The 27,610-nt window shown below is 53.9% G+C and overlaps 1 protein-coding gene across 1 annotated transcript in view; it reads right to left on the bottom strand.

Moving 5' to 3' along the window:
- Positions 1-3,804: 3,804 nt before the first annotated feature.
- Positions 3,805-27,610, bottom strand: part of LOC119961218 (transcobalamin-1-like) — a 37,648-nt gene continuing 13,842 nt past the window's right edge. The window contains exons 3-5 of the mRNA XM_038788664.1: positions 19,382-19,531; positions 11,205-11,360; positions 3,805-4,046 (exon numbers count right to left, since the gene is read on the bottom strand). Coding sequence (XP_038644592.1) covers positions 3,805-4,046; positions 11,205-11,360; positions 19,382-19,531 — 548 coding nt within the window. The remainder of the gene's footprint in view (positions 4,047-11,204; positions 11,361-19,381; positions 19,532-27,610) is intronic.

The following is a 27,610-nucleotide window of genomic DNA, read 5'->3' as shown; positions in this document are numbered from 1 at the left end:
ATGACACACTCAGAGACTGGGGATTTGGGCCTTTTGACTGGGGTGTGGGGGTTGGAGACTTTCGACTATGGACTGGGAAACTAGTGGACTGGGGGCTCGGGATAGGGGACTTGGGGATTGAGGACTCGAGACTGGGGATTGAGGATTGGGCACTGTGGATTGGGAATTGGGGACTGGGGACTGGGGAATTAGGACTGGGGACTGGGCGGTAAGGATTGTGAACTGGGCAATAGGGACTGGGGACTCGGGATTTGGGACTGGAGTCTGGAGATAAGGGATGGGAGCGCGCTCTAGGGGACTGGGGATTGGGAATTGGGGACTGGGGAATTAGGATTGTGAACTAGGCGATAGGGACTGGGGACTCGGTATTTGGTACTGGAGTCTGGAGATAGGGGATGGGATTGGGCTCTGGGGACTGGGGATTGGGAATTGGGGACTGGGGAATTAGGACTGTGAACTGGGCGATAGGGCCTGGGGACTCGGGATTTGGGACTGGAGTCTGGAGATAGGGGATGGGATTGGGCTCTGGGGACTGGGGATTGGGAATTGGGGACTGGGGAATTAGGACTGTGAACTGGGCAATAGGGACTGGGGACTCGGGATTTGGGACTGGAGTCTGGAGATAGGGGATGGGAGTGCGCTCTGGGGACTGGGGATTGGGAATTGGGGACTGGGGAATTAGGATTGTGAACTCGGCGATAGGGACTGGGGACTCGGGATTTGGGACTGGAGTCTGGAGATAGGGGATGGGATTGGGCTCTGGGGACTGGGGATTGGGAATTGGGATTTCGGGACTGACGGTTAGGGACTGGAGACTGGGTGTTAGTGATTGGGGACTGGGCGAACTAGGGGATTGGGTATTTAAGATTGTGGATTGGGGGTCGCGGTTTGGGGACTGGGATTTAGGATTGGGGACAGGATAGGGTACTGGATGGGATGGGGAATAGAATGCTTTCAGAGTACCGGAAGAAGAAGGGCGGTTTGTGAACAAAGAGAACAAAGAACAAAGAAAGTTACGGCACAGGAACAGGCCCTTCGGCCCTCCCAGCCTGTGCCGATCCAGATCCTTTATCTAAGCCTGTCTCCTATTTTCCAAGGTCTACTTCCCTCTGTTGCCACCCATTCATATACCTGTCTAGATGCCTCTTAAATGATGCTGGCGTGCCCGCCTCTACCACCTCCGCTGGTAAAGCGTTCCAGGCACCCACCACCCTCTGCGTAAAAAACTTTCCACGCACATCTCCCTTAAACTTTCCCCCTCTCACCTTGAAATCGTGACCCCTTGTAACTGACAGCCCCCACTCTTGGAAAAAGCTTGTTGCTATCCACCCTGTCCATGCCTTTCATAATTTTGTATACGTCAATCAGGTCCCCCCTCAACCTCCGTCCTTTCCAACGAAAACAACCCTAATCTACTCAACCTTTCTTCGTAGCTAGCACCCTCCATACCAGGCAACATCCTGGTGAACCTCCTCTGCACCCTCTCCAAAGCATCCACATCCTTCTGGTAATGTGGCGACCAGAACTGCACGCAGTATTCCAAATGTGGCCTAACCAAAGTCCTATACAACTGTAACATGACCTGCCTACTCTTGTACTCAAGACCCCGTCCGATGAAGGCAAGCATGCTGTCTGCCTTCTTGACCACTCTATCAACCTGCGTTGCCACCTTCAGGGTACAATGGACCTGAACTCCCAGATCTCTCTGTACATCAATTTTCCCCAGGACCCTTCCATTGACCATATAGTCCGCTCTTGAATTTGATCTTCTAAAATGCATCACCTCGCATTTGCCTGGATTGAACTCCATAAAGAGAAGCCGATGTGGAGGAGGCAGGGGAAGGGAGATGCAGCAGCCGCTGAACATTATGTTGGGGCCTCAGTGGGGAGCTGCCCAATGTCAGAAGGGAGTTTCTGATTGGGGCATCACCCCAACATCCAACTCCCCACCTCCATCCTCTCCCCACCTCCATTCCACATCCCCCGTTCCCCCCACCTCCATCCCCCCATCTCTTCCCCACCTCCATCCCCCCTCACCTCCATCCCCCCTCACCTCCAACCCTCCCCCTCACCTCTATCCCTCCTCTCTATCCCTCCCGCTCACCTCTATCCCTCCGCTCACCTCTATCCCTCCCCTTCACCTCCATCCCTCCCCTTCACCTCTATCCCTCCCCTTCACCTCTATCCCTCCCCTTCACCTCCATCCCTCCCCTTCACCTCTATCCCTCCCCTTCACCTCTATCCCTCCCCTTCACCTCCATCCCTCCCCTTCACCTCCATCCCTCCCCTTCACCTCCATCCCTCCCCTTCACCTCCATCCCTCCCCTTCACCTCCATCCCTCCCCTTCACCTCCATCCCTCCCCCTCACCTCCATCCCCCCCTCACCTCCATCCCCCCTCACCTCCATCCCCTCTCACCTCCATCCCCTCTCACCTCCATCCCCTCTCACCTCCATCCCCTCTCACCTCCATCCCCTCTCACCTCCATCCCTCTCACCTCCATCCCCTCTCACCTCCATCCCCTCTCACCTCCATCCCCTCTCACCTCCATCCCCTCTCACCTCCATCCCCTCTCACCTCCATCCCCTCTCCCCTCCATCCCCTCTCACCTCCATCCCCTCTCACCTCCATCCCCTCTCACCTCCATCCCCTCTCACCTCCATCCCCTCTCACCTCCATCCCCTCTCACCTCCATCCCCTCTCACCTCCATCCCCTCTCACCTCCATCCCCTCTCACCTCCATCCCCTCTCACCTCCATCCCCTCTCACCTCCATCCCCTCTCACCTCCATCCCCTCTCACCTCCATCCCCTCTCACCTCCATCCCCTCTCACCTCCATCCCCTCACCTCCATCCCCTCTCACCTCCATCCCCTCTCACCTCCATCCCCTCTCACCTCCATCCCCTCTCACCTCCATCCCCTCTCACCTCCATCCCCTCTTACCTCCATCCCCTCTCACCTCCATCCCCCTCACCTCCATCCCCTCACCTCCATCCCCCCTCACCTCCACCCCCCCTCACCTCCACCCCCCTCACCAACCCCAATCACCTCCATCTTCCCTCACCCTCCATCCTTCCCCTTCACACATCCCCCTCACTTCTATCCCCCCTCACCTCTATCCCCCTCACCTCCATCCCTCCCCCTCACCTATCCCCTCGCTTTTATCCCCCTCACCTATCCCCCTCACTTCTATCCCCCCTCACCTCTATCCCTCCCTCACCTCTATCCCTCCCTCACCTCTATCCCTCCCTCACCTCTATCCCTCCCTCACCTCTATCCCTCCCTCACCTCTATCCCTCCCTCACCTCTATCCCTCCCTCACCTCTATCCCTCCCTCACCTCTATCCCTCCCTCACCCTCTATCCCTCCCTCACCTCTATCCCCTCCCTCACCTCTATCCCTCCCTCACCTCTATCCCTCCCTCACCTCTATCCCTCCCTCACCTCTATCCCTCCCTCACCTCTATCCCTCCCTCACCTCTACCCCCCTCACCTCTGCCCCCCTCACCTCTGCCCCCCTCACCTCTGGCCCCCTCACCTCTGCCCCCCTCACGTCCACCCGCCGCCGCACCCCCCTCACACATGAGGCCTGAACCTGGGAAATTCCGCCAGCCTCGAAACTGAAGCTGGGCAGGAGATGATCCAGAATTGGTCAATAATCCGTCACTTACAGGTCTCAACTGGGGCGTGGGTGAGTGGCCAATCTAGCTTGCCCCACCCACCCCCAGCATGAAATCACTGTAAGGTCAGGGTAGGCTGGAGCCCAGAGGGAAATGTTCTATGTGCTCCCTGGCCGTCTCACAGTCTAAAAGCCCGAGTGGCGGGGGTGGTGTGAAGCTCTGCCCTCTGTTTGAGTGAGCGTGTCTGCTTGCGTTACCTGCATGGCCTCCCCTGTGCTATAGAGGTTGCCAATTAGCCCATCGTCCTTCACATGTTCAAGTATCTGAGTCAGCACCTTCGTCAAAGCGTCCCCTACGTTCACTGTGTTCTGAATGGTTCCTGCCTGTTTCACACACCTCAAAGCCAGTGCAGCGACAGATCCTGTATCTATATGGGAAGTGAGAGTGAGATCCAAGTTCAAGTTTACATTCAGTCCATTAATAGGTTAGAGTCTGCACAACAGTCGTTGACATAGCTGTCATTCATTTCCAAAGATTTTATATTATTTTGCGTACCTGTCTTTGTGGATGCCTGCGAACACTTGGCATCTCGACGCATGTGTTTCAATGTATGTGTGTGTATGTGTGTGTGTCTGCAAATGTGCGCATGTGTGTAAGTGGCTTGCGTGTCTGTATACTTGTGGTTTTGTGTGTGTGTGTCTCCCATTCTTTGCTGTGGGTCGATGTGTGTCACTGTGGGTCTGAATATATGTGTGTGTCTCTGTTTGTATATGTCAATGTGTGTGTCTGTATGCGTCTCTGTGTGTATAGATGTGCCCATGTATGTGTGTGCTTGTGTGGGTTTAATGGGACTGCAGATGCATGTGTGGTGTGTGTGGGCTTGTGATGGTGTGCCTGTGTATGTGGGCGTGGGTCTGTATATGTGTCCAGTGTGTGTGTCTATCAATATAAATGCATGTGCATGTGAATGCCTGTATATGTTCCTGTGTTACTATGTCTGTGTGTGTGTAGTGTACACTTCTGTAGAAGTCTGTACATCTGTATGTATGAGAGTTCGTATGTTTCATCTGTATATGTCTGCATATGCACTAGAAACAGGGGAAGGGGGAGACAACGAGAGACAGGAGGAGACAACGAGAGACAGGGTAAGACAACGAGAGATGGGGAGACAACGAGAGACAGGGGAGACAATGAGAGACAGGGGGAGACAACGGGAGACAGGGGGAGACGACGAGAGACAGGGGGAGACAATGAGAGACAGGGGGAGACGGGGGAGACAACGAGAGACGGGGGAATGAGAGACAGGGGGAGACAACTAGAGACAGGGGGAGATAACTAGAGACGGGGGAGACAACGAAAGGCGGGGAGACAACTAGAGACAGGGAGACAAACTAGAGACGGGGGAGACAACTAGAGACGAGGGAGACAACAAGAGACAGGGGGAGACGAGAGACGGGGAGACATCTAGAGACGGGGGAAACAATGAGAGACACAGAGACAACGAGAGACACAGAGACTAACTAGAGTCAGGGAGACTAACTAGAGACAAGGAGAGACAACTAGAGACAGGGAGACTAACTAGAGACAGGGAGACAACAAGAGACAGGGAGGCTAACTAGAGACAGAGAGAGACAACTAGAGACAGGGAGACTAACTAGAGACAGGGGGAGACAACGAGAGATGGGGAGACTAATTAGAGACAGGGAGAGACAACTAGAGAGAGGGAGACTAACTAGAGACAGGGGGAGTCAGCGAGAGACAGGGAGACTAACTAGAGACAGGGAGACTAACTAGAGACAGAGAGATCACTAGAGACAGGGCGCCTAACTAGAGACAGAGAGACAACTAGAGACAGGGAGACTAACTAGAGACAGGGAGAGACAACCTGAGACAGGGAGACTTACTAGAGACAGGGAGACAACAAGAGACGGGGAGACTAACTAGAGACAGGGGGAGACAACGAGAGACGGGGAAACTAACTAGAGACAGGGAGCGACAACTAGAGACAGGGAGAGACAAGTAGAGACAGGGAGACTAACTAGAGACAGGGAGAGACAACTAGAGACAGGGGAGACTAACTAGAGACAGGGGGAGACAACGAGAGACGGGGAAACTAACTAGAGACAGGGGGAGACAACGAGAGACGGGGAGACAACGAGAGACAGGGGGAGACAACGAGAGATGGGGAGACAACTAGACACAGGGAGAGACTAACTAGAGACGGAGAGACTAACTAGAGACGGAGAGACTTACTAGTGACAGGGGGAGACAACGGGAGACGGGGAGACAACGAGAGACAGGGGGAGACAACGAGAGATGGGGAGACAACTAGAGACAGGGAGAGACTAACTAGATGCAGGGAGAGACTAACTAGAGACAGGAAGACAAACTAGAGACAGGAAGACAAACTAGAGACAGGGAGAGACAACTAGAGACAGGGAGACTAACTAGAGACAGAGAGACTAACTAGAGACAGGAAGACTAACTAGAGATGGGGAGAGACAACTAGAGACAGGGAGACTAACTAGAGACAGAGAGACAACTAGAGAGAGGGAGACTAACTAGAGACAGGGAGAGACAACTAGAGGCAGGGAGACTAACTAAAGACAGGGAGACTAACTAGAGACAGAGAGACAACTAGAGAGAGGGAGACTAACTAGAGACAGAGAGACAACTAGAGGCAGGGAGACTAACTAAAGACAGGGGGAGACAACTAGAGACAGGGGGACACAACAAGAGACAGGGGAAGACAATGAGAGACAGGGGGAGACAATAAGGGACAGGGGGAGATAACAAGAGACAGGGGGAGACAACTAGAGACAAGGGGAGACAACTAGAGGCAGGGAGACTACCTAGAGGCAGGGAGACTAACTAGAGACAGGGAGACTAACTAGAGACAGAGAGAGACAACTAGAGATAGGGAGACTAACTAGAGACAGAGAGACTAACTAGAGACAGAGAGAGACAACTAGAGACAGGGAGACTAACTAGAGACAGGGGGAGACAACGAGAGATGGGGAGACTAACTAGAGACAGGGAGAGACAACTAGAGACAGGGAGACTAACTAGAGACGGGGAGCCAGCGAGAGACAGGGAGACTAACTAGAGACAGGGAGACTAACTAGAGACAGGGAGACTAACTAGAGACAGAGAGACAACTAGAGACAGGGAGACTAACTAGAGACAGGGAGACAACGAGAGAACTGGAGACTAACTAGAGACAGGGAGACAACGAGAGACGGGGAGACTAACTAGAGACAGGGGGTGACAACTAGAGAGAGGGAGACTAACTAGACACAGGGGGTGACAACGAGAGATGGGGAGACTAACTAGAGACAGGGGGAGACAACAGGAGACAGGGAGACAACGAGAGACAGGGGGAGACAACGAGAGATGGGGAGACAACTAGAGACAGGGAGAGACTAACTAGAGACAGAGAGACAACTAGAGACAGGGAGACTAACTAGAGACAGGGAGAGACAACTAGAGACAGGGAGAGACAACTAGAGACAGGGGGAGACAACTAGCGACAGAGCGACAACCAGAGACAGGGACACTAACTAGCGACCGGGAGACTAACTAGAGACAGGGAGACTAACTAAAGACAGGTGGAGACAACGAGAGACAGGGGGACACAACGTGAGACGGGGGAGACAATGAGAGACAGGGGGAGACAACGAGAGACAGGGGGAGACAACGAGAGACAGGGGGAGACAACGAGAGACAGGGGGAGACAACGAGAGACAGGGAGACTACCTAGAGACAGGGGGAGACAACTAGAGACAGAGAGACAACTAGAGACAGGGAGACTAACTAGAGACAGGGAGACTAACTAAAGACAGGGGGAGACAACGAGAGACAGGGGGACACAACGAGAGACAGGGGGAGACAACGAGAGACGGGGGAGACAACGAGAGACAGGGGGAGATAACTAGAGACAGGGGGAGACAATTAGAGACAGGGAGACAAACTAGAGACAGGGGGAGACAACTAGAGACAGGGGAGGACAACTAGAGACAGGGGAGACAACTAGAGATGGGGAGACAACTAGAGATATGGAGAGACAAAGAGAGACAGGGGAGACAACTAGAGACAGGGAGACTAGCTAGAGACAGGGAGACTAACTAGAGAAAGGGAGAGACAACTAGAGACAGGGAGACTAACTAGAGACAGGGAGAGACATCGAGAGACAGGGAGACTAACTAGAGACAGGGAGAGACAATTAGAGACAGGGAGACCAACTAGAGACAGGGAAACTAACTAGAGACAGGGAAGACAACTAGAGACAGGGAGAGACAACTAGAGACAGGGAGACTAACTATGGACAGGGAGACTAACTATGGACAGGGAGAGACAACTAGAGACAGGTGGAGACTAACTATAGACAGGGGGAGACAACTAGAGACTGGGGGAGACAACTAGAGACAGGGAGAGACAACTAGAGACAGGGAGACTAACTAGAGACAGGGAGACTAACTAGAGACAGGGAGAGACAACTAGAGACAGGGAGACTAACTAGAGACAGGGGGAGACAACTAGAGACAGGGAGAGTCAACTAGAGACAGGGAGAGACAACTAGAGACAGGGAGACTAACTAGAGACAGGGAGACTAACTAGAGACTGGGGGAGACAACTAGAGACAGGGAGAGACAACTAGAGACAGGGAGACTAACTAGAGACAGGGAGACTAACTAGAGGCAGGGAGACTAACTAGAGGCAGGGGGAGACAACTAGAGGCAGGGGGAGACAACTAGAGACAGGGAGAGACAACTAGAGACAGGGAGACTAACTAGAGACAGGGAGAGATAACTAGAGACAGGGGGAGACAAATAGAGACAGGGAGACTAACTAGAGACAGGGAGACTAACTATGGACAGGGAGACTAACTATGGACAGGGAGAGACAACTAGAGACAGGTGGAGACTAACTATAGACAGGGGGAGACAACTAGAGACAGGGAAGACAACTAGAGACAGGGAGAGACAACTAGAGACAGGGAGAGACAACTAGAGACAGGGAGACTAACTAGAGACAGGGAGACTAACTAGAGACAGGGAGAGACAACTAGAGACAGGGAGACTAACTAGAGACAGGGGGAGACAACTAGAGACAGGGAGACTAACTAGAGACAGGGAGACTAACTAGGGGAAGGGGGGAGACAACTAGACAGGGGGAGACAAGTAGAGACAGGGGGAGACTAACTAGAGACAGGGAGACTAACTAGAGACAGGGAGAGACAACTAGAGACAGGGAGAGACAACAAGAGACAGGGAGATGAACTAGAGACAGGGAGAGACAACGTGAGACAGGGAGACTAACTAGAGACAGGGGGAGACAACTAGAGACAGGGAGACTAACTAGAGACAGGGAGACTAACTAGAGACAGGGAGACAACTAGAGACAGGGAGAGACAACTAGAGACAGGGAGACTAACTAGAGACAGGGAGAGACATCGAGAGACAGGGAGACTAACTATGGACAGGGAGAGACAACTAGAGACAGGTGGAGACTAACTATAGACAGGGGGAGACAACTAGAGACAGGGAAGACAACTAGAGACAGGGAGAGACAACTAGAGACAGGGAGAGACAACTAGAGACAGGGAGACTAACTAGAGACAGGGAGACTAACTAGAGACAGGGAGACTAACTAGAGACAGGGAGAGACAACTAGAGACAGGGGGAGACAACTAGAGACAGGGGGAGACAACTAGAGACAGGGAGACTAACTAGAGACAGGGAGACTAACTAGGGGAAGGGGGGAGACAACTAGACAGGGGGAGACAAGTAGAGACAGGGGGAGACTAACTAGAGACAGGGAGACTAACTAGAGACAGGGAGAGACAACTAGAGACAGGGAGAGACAACAAGAGACAGGGAGATGAACTAGAGACAGGGAGAGACAACTTGAGACAGGGAGACTAACTAGAGACAGGGGGAGACAACTAGAGACAGGGAGAGTCAACTAGAGACAGGGAGAGACAACTAGAGACAGGGAGACTAACTAGAGACAGGGAGACTAACTAGAGACAGGGGGAGACAACTAGAGACAGGGAGAGACAACTAGAGACAGGGAGACTAACTAGAGACAGGGAGACTAACTAGAGGCAGGGGGAGACAACTAGAGACAGGGAGAGTCAACTAGAGACAGGGAGAGACAACTAGAGACAGGGAGACTAACTAGAGACAGGGAGACTAACTAGAGACAGGGAGAGATAACTAGAGACAGGGGGAGACAAATAGAGACAGGGGGAGACAAATAGAGACAGGGAGACTAACTATGGACAGGGAGACTAACTATGGACAGGGAGAGACAACTAGAGACAGGTGGAGACTAACTATAGACAGGGGGAGACAACTAGAGACAGGGAGAGACAACTAGAGACAGGGAGACTAATTAGAGACAGGGAGAGACAACTAGAGACAGGGGGAGACAGCAAGAAACAGGGAGACTAACTTGAGACAGGGAGGGACAACTAGAGACGGAGGAGACAACAAGAGACAGGGGGAGACAACGAGAGACGGGGAGACAACTAGAGACGGGAAGACAACTAGAGACGGGAAGACAACTAGAGACAGGGAGAGACAACTAGAGACAGAGAGGCAACTAGAGACAGAGAGACAACTAGAGACAGGGAGACTAACTAGAGACAGGGAGAGACGACTAGAGACAGGGGGCGAAATTCTCCCAAAACGGGAGAAATCGTCAAACTGCCGTAAAACCCGGGCGGGTTTTACGGCATCGCGCCCCTTCCCGACGGGGGACCGATTCTGGTCCCCCGTCGGGGCTAGCAGCCCGACGTCGGAGGCCCCGACAAGTCGGGCTTAACGAAAATCGTTAAACCCGCTTGTCGGACTTAGCGCCGGCTGACGCGTCATATGACGTCAGCCGCGCATGCGCAGGTGGGAAGACTCCACCCGCGCATGCGCGGGTGACGTCATCGCGTTTTTGCGCGAAACCCGCGCATGCGCGGTCCGGGTTGCCCCTCAGCCGCCCCGCGTATTGATACTGCGGGGCGGCGGAAGGACAAATAGTGCGCGGGCATCGGGCCCGCTGCCCGCGATCGGTGGGCACCGATCGCGGGCCCATGGCACCCTTGGCACGGCCGTGGTACTGCCGTGCCAATCGGTGCCATGGTTATTTTTTTCCAGGTGGTCACGACGTTTTTACGAATGGCAGGACCAGGTGTGTTTGCCATTCGTAAAAAGGTCGTAAAGGGCTGGGACTTCGGCCCTTCTAACAGCTGTGAATCGCTGCCGGCCGTAAAAAAACGGCGGCAGCGATTCGTGTCGGGATTTCGGCGGGGGGGGGGGGAGAATAGCGGGAGGGCGTCAAAAAAGTCGGGAAGGCCCTCCCGCTATTCTCCCACCCGTCGTGGGGGGGGGAGAATTTCGCCCAGGGAGACTAACTAGAGACAGGGAGACTAACTAGAGACAGGGAGAGACAACTAGAGACAGGGAGACTAACTAGAGACAGGGAGACTAACTAGAGACAGGAAGACTAACTAGAGACAGGGGAGACAACTGGAGACAGAGAGACAACTAGAGACAGGGAGACAACTAGAGTCCAGGATTGGATTTCATACCTACTGAAAATTCCGATCCATGTGTGAATTTCTCCTCGTCCACGGCACGGGTGAGAATCCGGACTGAGCAAGGTGAAACATGTCTGTTCATCACGCAGAGGGTTAGCACGTCCAGGCTAACCTGGTAGTAGTTAGAGAGTGGGAAACCGGTGGCTTCTAAACAGGACAATATCAGTCAACGGTTATGAATATAGAGAGACAGTGAAACAGACATAGAAAGGGCTAATGATGGACAGGCAGAGAGAAAGGAACAAAGAAAGAAAGACAGTGCGGCCAGTCAGAGGAAGATCGCAAGCATGACAGAGAGGGAGACAGGGAGCAGTTGACAGAGTTGGAGGGACAGAGAGAGAGAGAGACAGAAAGAAAGATCAAAGAGAAAGAGACGGACGGAGCAATGAGACAGAGTGAAAGAGGGAGAAAGAAAGATATGTGGGGCGCGAGACAAAAAGACAAACAGAGGAAGATACAGATAGAGTGTCAGAGAGAGAGAGATAGAAAAAGAGGCAGAGAAAGATAGAGCCAGAAAGATACAAACAGGGAGAGAGATAGTTGGGCGTGAGAGGCCAGACACGGCAATCTCAACAACCGTTGTAACCTGGGACCCCTACACGCTGAACTGGTTATAAATTGTGAACTGATTGGCAAATAGAGAGGGTGCTTGGGGCTGTTGTTTTATGCGGACAGTGTAGAGGGAGCTTTACACTGTAACTGACCCCGTGCTGTACCTGTGCTGGCAATGTAGAGGGAGCTTTACTCTGTATCTAACCCAGTGCTGTATCTGTCCTGGGAGTGTTTGATGGGGACAGTGTAGAGGGAGCTTTACTCTGTATCTAACCCCGTGCTGTATCTGTCCTGGGAGTGTTTGATGGGGACAGTGTAGAGGGAGCTTTACTCTGTATCTAACCCCGTGCTGTACCTGTCCTGGGAGTGTTTGATGGGGACAGTGTAGAGGGAGCTTTACTCTGTATCTAACCCAGTGCTGTATCTGTCCTGGGAGTGTTTGATGGGGACAGTGTAGAGGGAGCTTTACTCTGTATCTAACCCCGTGCTGTACCTGTGCTGGCAATGTAGAGGGAGCTTTACTCTGTATCCCACCCAGTGCTGTATCTGTCCTGGGAGTGTTTGATGGGGACAGTGTAGAGGGAGCTTTACTCTGTATCCCACCCAGTGCTGTATCTGTCCTGGGAGTGTTTGATGGGGACAGTGTAGAGAGAGCTTTACTCTGTATCTAACACTGTGCTGTACCTGTCCTGGGAGTGTTTGATGGGGACAGTGTAGAGGGAGCTTTACTCTGTATCTAACCCTGTGCTGTACCTGTCCTGGGAGTGTTTGATGAGGACAGTGTAGAGGGAGCTTTACTCTGTATCTAACCCCGTGCTGTACCTGTCCTGGGAGTGTTTGATGGGGACAGTGTAGAGGGAACTTTACTCTGTATCTAACCCTGTGCTGTACCTGTCCTGTGAGTGTTTGATGGGGACAGTGTAGAGAGAGCTTTACTCTGTATCTAACCCAGTGCTGAATCTGTCCTGGGAGTGTTTGATGGGGACAGTGTAGAGGGAGCTTTACTCTGTATCTAACCCCGTGCTGTATCTGTCCTGGGAGTGTTTGATGGGGACAGTGTAGAGGGAGCTTTACTCTGTATCTAACCCCGTGCTGTATCTGTCCTGGGAGTGTTTGATGGGGACAGTGTAGAGGGAGCTTTACTCTGTATCTAACCCCGTGCTGTACCTGTCCTGGGAGTGTTTGATGGGACAGTGTAGAGGGAGCTTTACTCTGTATCTAACCCCGTGCTGTACCTGTCCTGGGAGTGTTTGATGGGGACAGTGTAGAGGGAGCTTTACTCTGTATCTAACCCCGTGCTGTACCTGTCCTGGGAGTGTTTGATGGGGACAGTGTAGAGGGAGCTTTACTCTGTATCTAACCCCGTGCTGTACCTGTCCTGGGAGTGTTTGATGGGGACAGTGTAGAGGGAGCTTTACTCTGTATCTAACCCAGTGCTGTATCTGTCCTGGGAGTGTTTGATGGGGACAGTGTAGAGGGAGCTTTACTCTGTATCTAACCCAGTGCTGTATCTGTCCTGGAAGTGTTTGATGGGGACAGTGTAGAGGGAGCTTTACTCTGTATCTAACCCAGTGCTGTATCTGTCCTGGGAGTGTTTGATGGGGACAGTGTAGAGGGAGCTTTACTCTGTATCTAACCCAGTGCTGTACCTGTCCTGGGAGTGTTTGATGGGGGACAGTGTAGAGGGAGCTTTACTCTGTATCTAACCCAGTGCTGTATCTGTCCTGGGAGTGTTTGATGGGGACAATGCAGAGGGAGCTTTACTCTGTATCTAACCCAGTGCTGTATCTGTCCTGGGAGTGTTTGATGGGGACAATGCAGAGGGAGCTTTACTCTGTATCTAACCCCGTGCTGGACCTGTCATGGGAGTGTTTGATGGGGCCAGTGTAGAGGGAGCTTTACTCTGTTCCGAACACAGAGCTGTACCTGTCCTGGGAGTGTTTGATGTACCTAACCCCGTGCTATACCTGTCCTGGGAGTGTTTGATGTACCTAACCCCGTGCTATACCTGTCCTGGGAGTGTTTGATGAGGACAGTGTAGAGGGAGCTTTACACTGCATCTAACCCCGTGCTGTACCTGTCCTGTGAGTGTCTGATGGGGACAGTGTAGAGGGAGCTTTACTCTGTATCTAACCCCATGCTGTACCTGTCCTGGGAGTGATTGATGGTGACAGTGTAGAGGGAGCTTTACTCTGTATCTAACCCAGTGCTGTATCTGTCCTGGGAGTGTTTGATGGGGACAGTGTAGAGGGAGCTTTACTCTGTATCCCACACAGTGCTGTATCTGTCCTGGGAGTGTTTGATGGGGACAGTGTAGAGGGAGCTTTACTCTGTATCTAACCCTGTGCTGTACCTGTCCTGGGAGTGTTTGATGGGGACAGTGTAGAGGGAGCTTTACTCTGTATCTAACCCTGTGCTGTACCTGTCCTGGGAGTGTTTGATGAGGACAGTGTAGAGGGAGCTTTACTCTGTATCTAACCCCGTGCTGTACCTGTCCTGGGAGTGTTTGATGGGGACAGTGTAGAGGGAGCTTTACTCTGTATCTAACCCCTGTGCTGTACCTGTCCTGTGAGTGTTTGATGGGGACAGTGTAGAGAGAGCTTTACTCTGTATCTAACCCCGTGCTGTACTCTGTCCTGGGAGTGTTTGATGGGGACAGTGTAGAGGGAGCTTTACTCTGTATCTAACCCCGTGCTGTATCTGTCCTGGGAGTGTTTGATGGGGACAGTGTAGAGGGAGCTTTACTCTGTATCTAACCCCGTGCTGTATCTGTCCTGGGAGTGTTTGATGGGGACAGTGTAGAGGGAGCTTTACTCTGTATCTAACCCCGTGCTGTACCTGTGCTGGCAATGTAGAGGGAGCTTTACTCTGTATCTAACCCAGTGCTGTATCTGTCCTGGGAGTGTTTGATGGGGACAGTGTGGAGGGAGCTTTACTCTGTATCTAACCCCGTGCTGTATCTGTCCTGGGAGTGTTTGATGGGGACAGTGTAGAGGGAGCTTTACTCTGTATCTAACCCTGTGCTATACCTGTCCTGGGAGTGTTTGATGGGGACAGTGTAGAGGGAGCTTTACTCTGTATCCCACCCAGTGCTGTATCTGTCCTGGGAGTGTTTGATGGGGACAGTGTAGAGAGAGCTTTACTCTGTATCTAACCCAGTGCTGTATCTGTCCTGGAAGTGTTTGATGGGGACAATGCAGAGGGAGCTTTACTCTGTATCTAACCCAGTGCTGTATCTGTCCTGGGAGTGTTTGATGGGGACAATGCAGAGGGAGCTTTACTCTGTATCTAACCCCGTGCTGTACCTGTCCTGGGAGTTTTTGATGGGGGACAGTGTAGAGGGAGCTTTACTCTGTATCTAACCCAGTGCTGTATCTGTCCTGGGAGTGTTTGATGGGGACAATGCAGAGGGAGCTTTACTCTGTATCTAACCCAGTGCTGTATCTGTCCTGGGAGTGTTTGATGGGGACAATGCAGAGGGAGCTTTACTCTGTATCTAACCCCGTGCTGGACCTGTCATGGGAGTGTTTGATGGGGACAGTGTAGAGGGAGCTTTACTCTGTTCCGAACACAGAGCTGTACCTGTCCTGGGAGTGTTTGATGTACCTAACCCCGTGCTATACCTGTCCTGGGAGTGTTTGATGTACCTAACCCCGTGCTATACCTGTCCTGGGAGTGTTTGATGAGGACAGTGTAGAGGGAGCTTTACACTGCATCTAACCCCGTGCTGTACCTGTCCTGTGAGTGTCTGATGGGGACAGTGTAGAGGGAGCTTTACTCTGTATCTAACCCCATGCTGTACCTGTCCTGGGAGTGATTGATGGTGACAGTGTAGAGGGAGCTTTACTCTGTACCTAACACCGGGCTGTACCTGTTCTGGGAGTGTTAGATGTACCTAACCCCGTGCTGTACCTGTCCTGAGAGTGTCTGATGGGGGCAGTGCAGAGGGAGCTTTACTCGGTATCTAACCTCATGCTGTACCTGTCCTGGGAGCGTTTGATGGGGGCAGTGTATCTAACTCGGATTGTTCCTGTCCTGGGAGTGTTTGATGGGAACAGTGTAGAGGGAGCTTTACATTGCATCTAACCCCGTGCTGTACCTGCCCTGGGAGTGTTTGATGAGGACAGTGTAGAGAGAGCTTTACTCTGTATCTAACCCCATGCTCTACCTGTCCTGTGAGTGTCTGATGGGGACAGTGTAGAGGGAGCTTTACTCTGTATCTAACCCTGTGCTGTACCTGTCCTGTGAGTGTCTGATGGGGACAGTGTAGAGGGAGCTTTACTCTGTATCAAACCCCATGCTGTACCTGTCCTGGGAGTGATTGATGGTGACAGTGTTGAGGGAGCTGTACTCTGTACCTAACACTGGGCTGTACCTGTCCTGGGACTGTTAGATGGGGGCAGTGTAACTAACTCGGATTGTACCTGTCCTGGGACTGTTAGATGGGGGCAGTGTAACTAACTCGGATTGTACCTGTCCTGGGACTGTTAGATGGGGGCAGAGTATCTAACTCGGATTGTACCTGTCCTGGGACTGTTAGATGGGGGCAGTGTAACTAACTTGGATTGTACCTGTCCTGGGAGTGTTTGATGGGGGCAGTGTATCTAACTCGGATTGTACCTGTCCTGGGACTGTTTGATGGGGGCAGTGTATCTAACTCGGATTGTACCTGTCCTGGGACTGTTAGATGGGGGCAGTGTATCTAACTCGGATTGTACCTGTCCTGGGACTGTTAGATGGGGGCAGTGTAACTAACTCGGATTGTACCTGTCCTGGGACTGTTAGATGGGGGCAGTGTAACTAACTCGGATTGTACCTGTCCTGGGACTGTTAGATGGGGGCAGTGTAACTAACTCGGATTGTACCTGTCCTGGGACTGTTAGATGGGGGCAGTGTAACTAACTCGGATTGTACCTGTCCTGGGACTGTTAGATGGGGGCAGTGTATCTAACTCGGATTGTATCTGTCCTGGGACTTTTAGATGGGGGCAGTGTATCTAACTCGGATTGTACCTGTCCTGGGACTGTTAGATGGGGGCTGTGTATCTAACTCGGATTGTACCTGTCCTGGGACTGTTAGATGGGGGCAGTGTATCTAACTCGGAGAGACTATCTGGGGTTTCCCCCTAGCCTTTGCCATGTCACCGGGTGGCCATTTTCTGCTGGATTGTTGGTGAACCTTTCAAGCTGTACCAGGTATGAGCGTGTTTTGTGTCGGTCACTGTTTTGTTGCGCTAGGACTGAATTTTTGGACTTTTGTGTTTGATTTATTCCTGTTGTCTCTGTCCATGTGGTTAAACTGCTCTGCTTGACGGTTGGGCAGGTTACCACACTGCTGTAAAGGAAGGCCCCTCTCTCCTCTGCCACGCCCTGGTGTGTATCTTTCCAGTGGTCTGAGCTCCTTGCGGAGGGAGCCTTTCCTCCAATGTGAGGCTACCGGGCTGGGTGGGGTGGGGGGAGGGGGGGGGGGGGGGGGGGTTTTGATGTATGAAGCGGCCGTTTGCCGGCTTCCTGGCTAGCGGCCTGGAACTGTTGTTTTGGATTTAACTGGGAACCCCTTCCGGGGGCAGGAACAGGGGGTGATTGTGTATGTATATGGGCGGTTTTCTGTATTTAGTAGATGTTTTTGATATGCTACTGTTTTCTGTTGTACTGTATACGTGCTGTGAGGGAACAAATTGGCTATACGCTGGCTTTTAGCCGGTGGCCTGTTTCATGGCTCATTATTTTGAGCTGCATTGTGGCCCCTTTGTGGGGAGAGGGGGATATTTTAGAACATATATAGAACATAGAACAGTACAGCACAGAACAGGCCCTTCGGCCCTCAATGTTGTGCCGAGCCATGATCACCCTACTCAAACCCACGTATCCACCCTATACCCGTAACCCAACAACCCCCCCCTTAACCTTACTTTTTTTATTAGGACACTACGGGCAATTTAGCATGGCCAATCCACCTAACCCGCACATCTTTGGACTGTGGGAGGAAACCGGAGCACCCGGAGGAAACCCACGCACACAGGGGGAGGACGTGCAGACTCCACACAGACAGTGACCCAGCCGGGAATCGAACCTGGGACCCTGGAGCTATGAAGCATTTATGCTAACCACCATGCTACCCTGCTGCCCCTCTCTACTCTCTCTCTCGTACTGTGCCCTATGTTGACGTGCCCCTTTTCGGTGGTCTGCGTTGCTCGTTGGAGCTGCTCTTCCGCCAGTGTGGGACTGCCATTTGGGGCGGGGGTGGTTATCTGTGCATGTGTACTGAAGGTATTGTATCTTGTGACTGTTTTTTCTATGTAACTGTCTAATTGTTAATAAACCAAAATATTTAGAGGGAGATTTATTCTTTATCTAACCCCGTGCTGTACCTGTCCTGGGAGTGTTTGATGGGGACAGTGTAGAGGGAGCATTACTCTGTATCTAACCCCATGCTTTACCTGTCCTGGGAGTGTTTGATGGGGACAGTGTACAGCGAGCTTTACTCTGTATCTAACTCTGTGCTGTACCTGGCCTGGGAGTGTTTGATTGGTACAGTGTGAAGGGAGCTTTACTCTGTATCTAACCCCGTGCTGTACCTGTCCTGGGAGTGTTTGATGGGGACAGTGTAGAGGGAGCTTTACTCTGCATCTAACCCCGTGCTGTACCTGTCCTGGGAGTGTTTGATGGGGACAGTGTAGAGGGAGCTTTACTCTGTATTTAACCCCGTGCTGTACCTGTCCTGGGAGTGTTTGATGGGGACAGTGTAGAGGGAGCTTTACTCTGCATCTAACCCCGTGCTGTACCTGTCCTGGGAGTGTTTGATGGGGACAGTGTAGAGGGAGCTTTACTCTGTATCTAACCCCGTGCTGTACCTGTCCTGGAAGTGTTTGATGAGGATAGTGTTGAGGGAACTTTACCCTGTATCTAACCCCGTGCAGTACCTGTCCTGGAAGTTTTTGATGAGGACAGTGTTGAGGGAACTTTACCCTGTATCTAACCCCGTGCTGTACCTGTCCTGGAAGTGTTTGATGAGGATAGTGTTGAGGGAACTTTACCCTGTATCTAACCCCGTGCTGTACCTGTCCTGGGAGTGTTTGATGGGGACAGTGTTGAGGGAGCTTTACTCTGTATCTAACCCCGTGCTGTACCTGTCCTGGGAGTGTTTGATGGGGACAGTGTTGAGGGAGCTTTACTCTGTATCTAACCCCGTGCTGTACCTGTCCTGGGAGTGTTTGATGGGGACAGTGTAGAGGGAGCTTTACTCTGTATCTAACCCCGTGCTGTACCTGTCCTGGAAGTGTTTGATGAGGACAGTGTTGAGGGAACTTTACCCTGTATCTAACCCCGTGCTGTACCTGTCCTGGGAGTGTTTGATGGGGACAGTGTTGAGGGAGCTTTACTCTGTATCTAACCCCGTGCTGTACCTGTCCTGGGAGTGTTTGATGGGGACAGTGTAGAGGGAGCTTTACTCTGTATCTAACCCCGTGCTGTACCTGTCCTGGAAATGTTTGATGAGGATAGTGTTGAGGGAACTTTACCCTGTATCTAACTCCGTCTTGTATTATGAGAGTTCACATCGGCACTCAGTGTAAAATGAGGGCTGTGTTGTCAGAGTAATAACTCTGTAATATTTACCAATGTGTTTCATTTCCTGTGTTACTTTTTCTTCCAGTATCCCTATCAGATTGATGGTCTTCCCATTCGCCATCACATTGGCAGGGTCATTACAGGATGACGCCACAGCCAAGGTGTAAAGGGCCACCAGCCCCGAGGAGAAATCCTCACCTGCTTTGCAAAGATAAACAAGTAGACGAGTTATCAAAAGATCACAAGGACAGGCCACTTGGCCCAACTGTGCTCAACTGGTACTCATGTCCCACGCGAGCCAACTCTCGTCCCTTCATTATCTCATCCCATCACCACATCCTCCCATCCAGCTTCCTTCAGCAATTCCTGTATACCATTCACCTTCGGGAGTGGGGAGAATGTGGAACTCGCTTCTGCAGGGAGTAGGGAGAAAGTGGAACATGCTCCCATAAGGGGTGGGGACAAAGTGGGACTCGCTCCCACAGGTGGTGGGAAGAATGTGGAATTCGCTCCCACAGGAAGAAGGATGAAAAGATTTTCTCCCACAGGAAATAGGGAGAATGGGAGACTTGTTCACACAGAGGGTGGGGAGAATGTGGAACTCACTCACACAGGAGGTAGGGAGAATGTCGGACTTGCCACCAAAGAGGGTGGGGAGAACGTGGGACTCGCTCCCACGGAGAGTGGGGAGAATGTGGGACTTGCTCCCACAGAGAGTGGAGAGAATGTGGGGAAAGATCATAGAGGGAGTGGGGAGAATGTGGGGAAAGGTTGTACAGGGAGTGGGGAGAATGTGGGACTCGGTTCCACAGGGAGTGAAGAGAATGTGGGGAAAGGTCCCACAGGGAGTGGGGAGAATGTGGGACTCACTCCCACAGAGAGTGAATAGAATGTAGGGAAAGGTCCCACAGCGAGTGGGGAGAATGTGGGGAAAGGTCCTACAAGGAGTGGGGAGAATGTGGGACTCGCTCCCACAGAAAGTCGGGGGAATGGTGGACTTGTGTCGCTTCCACAGGGAGTGGGATGAATGCGGATCTCGGCCGCACAGGGATTGGGATGAATGCAGGGCCTCGGCCGCACAGGGAGTGGGATGAATGCGGGTCTGGGATGAATGCGGGTCTCGGCCCCACAGGGAGTGGGATGAATGCGGGTCTCGGCCGCACAGGGAGTGGGATGAATGTGAGTCTCGGCCCCATAGGGAGTGGGATGAATGCGGGTCTCGGCCTCACAGGGAGTGGGATGAATGCGGGTCTGGGATGAATGCGGGTCTCGGCACCACAGGTAGTGGGATGAGTGCGGGTCTGGGATGAATGCGGGTCTCGGCCTCACAGGGAGTGGGATGAATGCGGGTCTGGGATGAATGCGGATCTCGGCCCCACAGGTAGTGGGATGAATGCGGGTCTGGGATGAATGCGGGTCTCGGCCTCACAGGGAGTGGGATGAATGCGGGTCTGGGATGAATGCGGGTCTGGTATGAATGCGGGTCTCGGCCCCACAGGTAGTGTGGAGAATGCGGGTCTGGGATGAATGTGGGTCTGGGATGAATGCGGGTCTGGGATGAATGTGGATCTCGGCCGCACAGGGAGTGTGATGAATGCGGGTCTGGGATGAATGCGGGTCTCGGCCTCACAGGGAGTGGGATGAATGCGGGTCTGGGATGAATGCTGGTCTCGGCCTCACAGGGAGTGGGATGAATGCGGGTCTGGGATGAATGCAGGTCCCGGCCTCACAGGGAGTGGGATGAATGCGGGTCTCGGCCCCACCGGGAGTGGGATGAATGCAGGTCTCGGCCTCACAGGGAGTGGGATGAATGCGGGTCTCGGCCGCACAGGGAGTGGGATGAATGCGGGTCTGGGATGAATGCGGGTCTCGGCCCCACAGGGAGTGGGATGAATGCGGGTCTCGGCCGCACAGGGAGTGGGATGAATGTGAGTCTCGGCCCCATAGGGAGTGGGATGAATGCGGGTCTCGGCCTCACAGGGAGTGGGATGAATGCGGGTCTGGGATGAATGCGGGTCTCGGCACCACAGGTAGTGGGATGAGTGCGGGTCTGGGATGAATGCGGGTCTCGGCCTCACAGGGAGTGGGATGAATGCGGGTCTGGGATGAATGCGGATCTCGGCCCCACAGGTAGTGGGATGAATGCGGGTCTGGGATGAATGCGGGTCTCGGCCTCACAGGGAGTGGGATGAATGCGGGTCTGGGATGAATGCGGGTCTCGGCACCATAGGTAGTGGGATGAATGCGGGTCTGGGATGAATGCGGGTCTCGGCCCCACCGGGAGTGGGATGAATGCGGGTCTGGGATGAATGCGGATCTCGGCCCCACAGGGAGTGGGATGAATGCGGGTCTGGGATGAATGCGGGTCTCTGCCCCACAGGGAGTGGGATGAATGCGGATCTCGGCCGCACAGGGATTGGGATGAATGCAGGGCCTCGGCCGCACAGGGAGTGGGATGAATGCGGGTCTGGGATGAATGCGGGTCTCGGCCCCACAGGGAGTGGGATGAATGCGGGTCTCGGCCGCACAGGGAGTGGGATGAATGTGAGTCTCGGCCCCATAGGGAGTGGGATGAATGCGGGTCTCGGCCTCACAGGGAGTGGGATGAATGCGGGTCTGGGATGAATGCGGGTCTCGGCACCACAGGTAGTGGGATGAGTGCGGGTCTGGGATGAATGCGGGTCTCGGCCTCACAGGGAGTGGGATGAATGCGGGTCTGGGATGAATGCGGGTCTGGTATGAATGCGGGTCTCGGCCCCACAGGTAGTGTGGAGAATGCGGGTCTGGGATGAATGTGGGTCTGGGATGAATGCGGGTCTGGGATGAATGTGGATCTCGGCCGCACAGGGAGTGGGATGAATGCGGGTCTGGGATGAATGCGGGTCTCGGCCTCACAGGGAGTGGGATGAATGCGGGTCTGGGATGAATGCTGGTCTCGGCCTCACAGGGAGTGGGATGAATGCGGGTCTGGGATGAATGCAGGTCCCGGCCTCACAGGGAGTGGGATGAATGCGGGTCTCGGCCCCACCGGGAGTGGGATGAATGCAGGTCTCGGCCTCACAGGGAGTGGGATGAATGCGGGTCTCGGCCGCACAGGGAGTGGGATGAATGCGGGTCTGGGATGAATGCGGGTCTCGGCCCCACAGGGAGTGGGATGAATGCGGGTCTCGGCCGCACAGGGAGTGGGATGAATGTGAGTCTCGGCCCCATAGGGAGTGGGATGAATGCGGGTCTCGGCCTCACAGGGAGTGGGATAAATGCGGGTCTCGGCACCACAGGTAGTGGGATGAGTGCGGGTCTGGGATGAATGCGGGTCTCGGCCTCACAGGGAGTGGGATGAATGCGGGTCTGGGATGAATGCGGATCTCGGCCCCACAGGTAGTGGGATGAATGCGGGTCTGGGATGAATGCGGGTCTCGGCCTCACAGGGAGTGGGATTAATGCGGGTCTGGGATGAATGCGGGTCTCGGCACCATAGGTAGTGGGATGAATGCGGGTCTGGGATGAATGCGGGTCTCGGCCCCACCGGGAGTGGGATGAATGCGGGTCTGGGATGAATGCGGATCTCGGCCCCACAGGGAGTGGGATGAATGCGGGTCTGGGATGAATGCGGGTCTCTGCCCCACAGGGAGTGGGATGAATGCGGGTCTGGGATGAATGCAGGTGCCGGCCTCACAGGGAGTGGGATGAATGCAGGTCTCGGCACCACAGGGAGTGGGATGAATGCGGATCTCGGCCGCACAGGGAGTGGGATGAATGCGGGTCTGGGATGAATGCGGGTCTCGACCCCACGGGGAGTGGGGAGAATGTGGGACTGACTCCCACAGGAAATACGAAGTGAGTGGGATTTGCTCCCACAGGAAGTAGAAAGAATGAGGGACTTAACTCGCTTCCACATGGAGTGGGCAGAATGTGGAAGTCGCTCCCACAGGGAGTGGGAGATTGCTGGACTCGGTCCCACAGGCATGGGGAGAATGTGGAAAACGATCGCAGAGGGAGTGGGGAAAGATCCCACAGGGAATGGGGCGAATCCGAAACTCGCTTCCACAGGGAGTGGGGAGAAGGTTCCACAGGGAGTGGGAGAATGTGGGACTTGGTCCCACAGGAAGTGAAGAGAATGTGGAGAAATGTCCCACAGGAAGTAGGAAGAATGTGGGATTCGCTCCCTGTGGTGAACGTATTGCTGCTGCTATTCACCACTGTATTGCATTACGTTGTATTATGTTGATGCCCTTGTGGGCTCTGCCTATGGCTCCACCCCCTCGGGGGAGGTATATAAACCTGCAGCCTGTAGGCGGCACTCAGTATAGAGCAGTCGCAGGCAGGCACAAATCTAGCTTATTAAACCCACTGTTCACTTCTACTAATCGTCTCGTGTGAATTGATGGTCGCATCACTCCCACAGGAAGTAGGAAGATTGGGGGGTCTTTACTCGCTTCCACAGTGAGTGGGGATGATGCGCAAGTCACTCCCACAGGGAGTGGGAGATTATGGGATTCGGTCTCACAGGGAGTGGGGAGAATGTGGAAAATAATTGCAGAGGGAGTGGGGAGAATGGGTGATTTGACTCGCTTCCACTGGGAGTGGGGAGAATGTGGGTCTCGCTCCCAGAGGGAGTGGGGAGAAAGCGAGACTCACTCTCATGGGGAGTGGGGTGAATGTGGGAATGTCTTCAAATCTGCATGGTGAAAATGTGGGACTAGCTCCCACAGGGAGTGGGGAGAATATGGGACGAGCTCCCACAGGGAGTGGGGAGAATATGGGACGAGCTCCCACAGGGCGTGGAGAGAATGTGGGAATGTCTTCAAATGGGTTTGGGGTGACTGTGGGAATCTCTCCCAAGGGGTGCGGGGAGAATGTGGGAATTGTTCATACAAGGCCTGGGGAGAATCTGGGAATTGCTCCCACAGTGAGTGTGGTGAATGCTGAACTCAATTACACAGAAGTAGGGAGAAAGTGGGATTTGCTCCCACAGGAAGTAGGGAAACGGGGCTCTTGCTCCCCACAGTGGGTGGGGTGAATGTGGGAGATGATCCCACAGGCAGTTGGGTGAATGCAGGACTCACTCCCACAGGAAGTAGGGAGAAAATGGAATTTGCTCCCACAGGAAGGAGAGAGAAAGTGGGATTTGCTCCCACACGAAGTAGGGAGAATGGGGGACTTAACTCCCACAGGGGCGGGATTCTGTAATCCTGAGGCTAAGTGTTGACTCTGCCAGAAACGTTGTTGTGTTTCTCAACAGCATCAACATGGCCTCAGGATCAGCAATTCTGGCCCCTACAGGGGGCCAGCACGGCACTGGAGCGGTTCCCGCCACTTGGGCTGCTGATCCTGGCATCAACTGGGCACTGGGAGGTCCGCACATGCGCAGTGGCACCGGCGCCAACGGGCGCATGCGCACTGGCTTTCTTTAACGCGCCGGCCCCAACGCAACACGGCGCAGGGCTACAGGGGTCGGCGCGGAAAAAAGGAGGCCCCTGCCAGAGAGTCCGCCTCGCCGATCGGTGGACCCCGATCATGGACCTGGCCACATTGGAGGCCCCCCCTGGGGTCCGTCTCCCCTCCCCCCTCCCCCCACCCCCCACAGGCTGCCACTCTAACCTTCCACGCTGAGTTCTCACTGCTCTCAGCCAGCGAGACTCTGCCTTTTTATGACAGCCGCTCGGCCCATCCCGGACCGAGAAACGGCGGGCTGGCCCCGTCGAGCACATCCTGATCAGCGCTGCGCCAACCACGCCATCGCCAATGGTGCCGATTCTCCGCTTTGCAAGAATCCCGCCCAGGGAGTGGGGAGTGTGGGACTCGGGAGAATGTGAGACTCGCTCCGACAGAGAGTGGGAGAATATGGGTATCTGTTCAAATGGGCATGGGAAGACTGTGAGAATTGTTCATACAAGGCCTGGGGAGAAAGTGAGATAGGCTCCCACAGGAAGTAGGGAGAATGGTGGACTTGCTCCTCAGTTGGTGGGGCAAATATGAGACTCGCTCCCACAGGAAGTAGGGAGAATGTGGGAGATGATCCCACAGGGAGTGGGGTGGATGCGGGACTTTCTGCCACAGGGAGTAGGAAGAAAGAGGGATTCGCTCCCACAGGCAGTGGGGTGAATGTGGGACTCATACCCACAGAGAATAGAGAGAAGGTGGATCGTGCTCCCACAGGGTTTGGGGAGAATGTGGGACTTGCTCCCACAGGTATTGGGGAGAATGTAGGACTTGCTCCCACAGGGATTGGGGAGAAAGTGGGGCCCGCTCGCTCGGGGAGTGAGGAGAATGTGGGACTCGCTCGCACATGGAGTGGGGAGAATGAAGAACTCACTCCCAGAGGGCATTCGCTGCTACAGGGAGTGTGTTGGATGTGGAAATCACTCCCACAGGGAGTGGGGAAACTATGGGAATCGGTCACACAGTGATGCATTATCAATTACCACAAAGACGAGAGTAGTGGAATAATCGAGGCTTTATTGCACAAGATGTTGTGCCTCCTGTAGCTGGAACCAGAATGGCTGCAGCACCGGCGAGCACACACATTTATACGCTGCCTACTGGGTGGAGCCAGCAGGCAGGGATTTACCCTTGTACCTCTAAAATACGGGCTGTGCCGTAATACATGTAATATACAACTAGTGGTGACTACCACATTCACCCCCTGTTTTTAAAAAAAAGAGTCCGGCGGGGGTGGTGGAAAACATTACAAGTTAAGTCTGTCGGGGCCTTGACCCTCCTCTGCAATCGCCTCAGTCCTGGTGGTGATGTGGGCGCCAACTTGGTGACCTGCGACTCCAGGAGCGTGTTGTCCTCGTCTTCATCACCCCTGAGAGGGACCAGTGGGAGGACGGATCCCACTGGGGTGGGGGCTGCGGTGTGGTTTGCTGGAGGGAAGGTGAGTGGCGCAGGGGTGAATGAGGCAGCAGGGGGAGGGGGGAGTGCGGTGTCAGGTCGAGGGTGGGGATCCAGCGGGTGCCAGGTCCCAGAGGGAGACTGTCCTGACGCCTGTCGGGGTGTGCGGGTTTGCATGAAAGAGGTGGACTTTTTCGACCAAGGGGTCCGACGTATGTGTCCGAAATGCTTCCGGAGGAGGACGGGTCCAGGAACTGTCAGCCATGTTGGGAGCGAGACCCCGGAGGTGGACTTCCTGGGGAAGGCAACCACATTTTCATGAGCGGTCTCATTAGTCGCGGTGCAGAGGAGTGGACGGATGGAGTGGAGCGCGTCGGGGAGGACCTCCTGCCAGCGGGAGACCGGAGATTATTAGACCGCAGGGCTAATAGGGCGGCCTGGTTCTCCCTCTCCACCTGCCCATTTCCCCAGGGGTTGTAGCTGGTTGTCCTGCTTGAGGCGATGCCCTTGCTGAGCAGAAACTGACGCAGCTCATCACTCCTAAAAGAGGATCCCTGATCACTGTGGATATAGGTGGGGAAACCGAACAGAGTGAAGACACTGCAGGGCTTTGATTACTATGGCAGAAGTCATATCGGGGCATGGGATGACGAAAGGGAAACGGGAGTACTCATCAATCACATTCAGGAAATACGTGTTGCGGTTGGTGTAGGGGAGGGTCCCTTTGAAGTCCACGCTGAGGCGCTCAAAGAGGCGGGAGGCCTTTACCAGGTTTGCTCTATCCGGTCTGTAGAAGTGCGACTTGCACTCTGCGCAGACTTGCCAGTCTCTGGTGACGGTCCTGACCTCCTCAATGGAGTAGGGCAGGTTGCGGGCCTTGATGAAATGGAAGAACCAGGTGACCCCTGGGTGGCAGATGTCATAGTGGAGAGCCCGGAGTCGGTCCACTTGTGCGCTGGCACATGTACCGCGGGATAGGGCATCAGGGGGCTCGTTGAGCTTCCCCGGGCGATACAAAATCTCATAATTATAGGTGGAGAGCTCAATCCTCCACCTCAAGGTCTTGTCATTTTTGATCTTGCCCCCCTGTGTGCTATTAAACATGAAGGCAACCGACCGTTGGTCAGTGAGGAGAGTGAATCTCCTGCCAGCCATGTAATGCCTCCAATGTCGCACAGCTTCCACAATGGCTTGGGCTTCCATTTCGACAGAGGAGTACTGAATTTCGGAGGCATGGAGGGTGCGGGAAAGGAAGGCCACGGGCCTGCCCGCCTGGTTGAGGGTGGCGGCCAGAGCTACGATGCATTGCTCTCCACCTGAAAGGGGAGGGACTCGTCGAGCATGTGCTTCGCGGCCTTGATGATGTCTGCCTAGATGCGGTTGAAGGCCCGGTGGGCCTCAGCCGCCAGGGGGAGCTCTGAGGACTGAATGAGTGGGTGG

This window comes from Scyliorhinus canicula, unplaced genomic scaffold (genome assembly GCF_902713615.1).
Source record: "Scyliorhinus canicula unplaced genomic scaffold, sScyCan1.1, whole genome shotgun sequence".
In the NCBI taxonomy this organism is placed as follows: domain Eukaryota; kingdom Metazoa; phylum Chordata; class Chondrichthyes; order Carcharhiniformes; family Scyliorhinidae; genus Scyliorhinus; species Scyliorhinus canicula.
The sequence above is the reverse complement of the archived record's forward strand: the minus strand, read 5'-3'. Positions and strand labels throughout refer to the sequence as shown.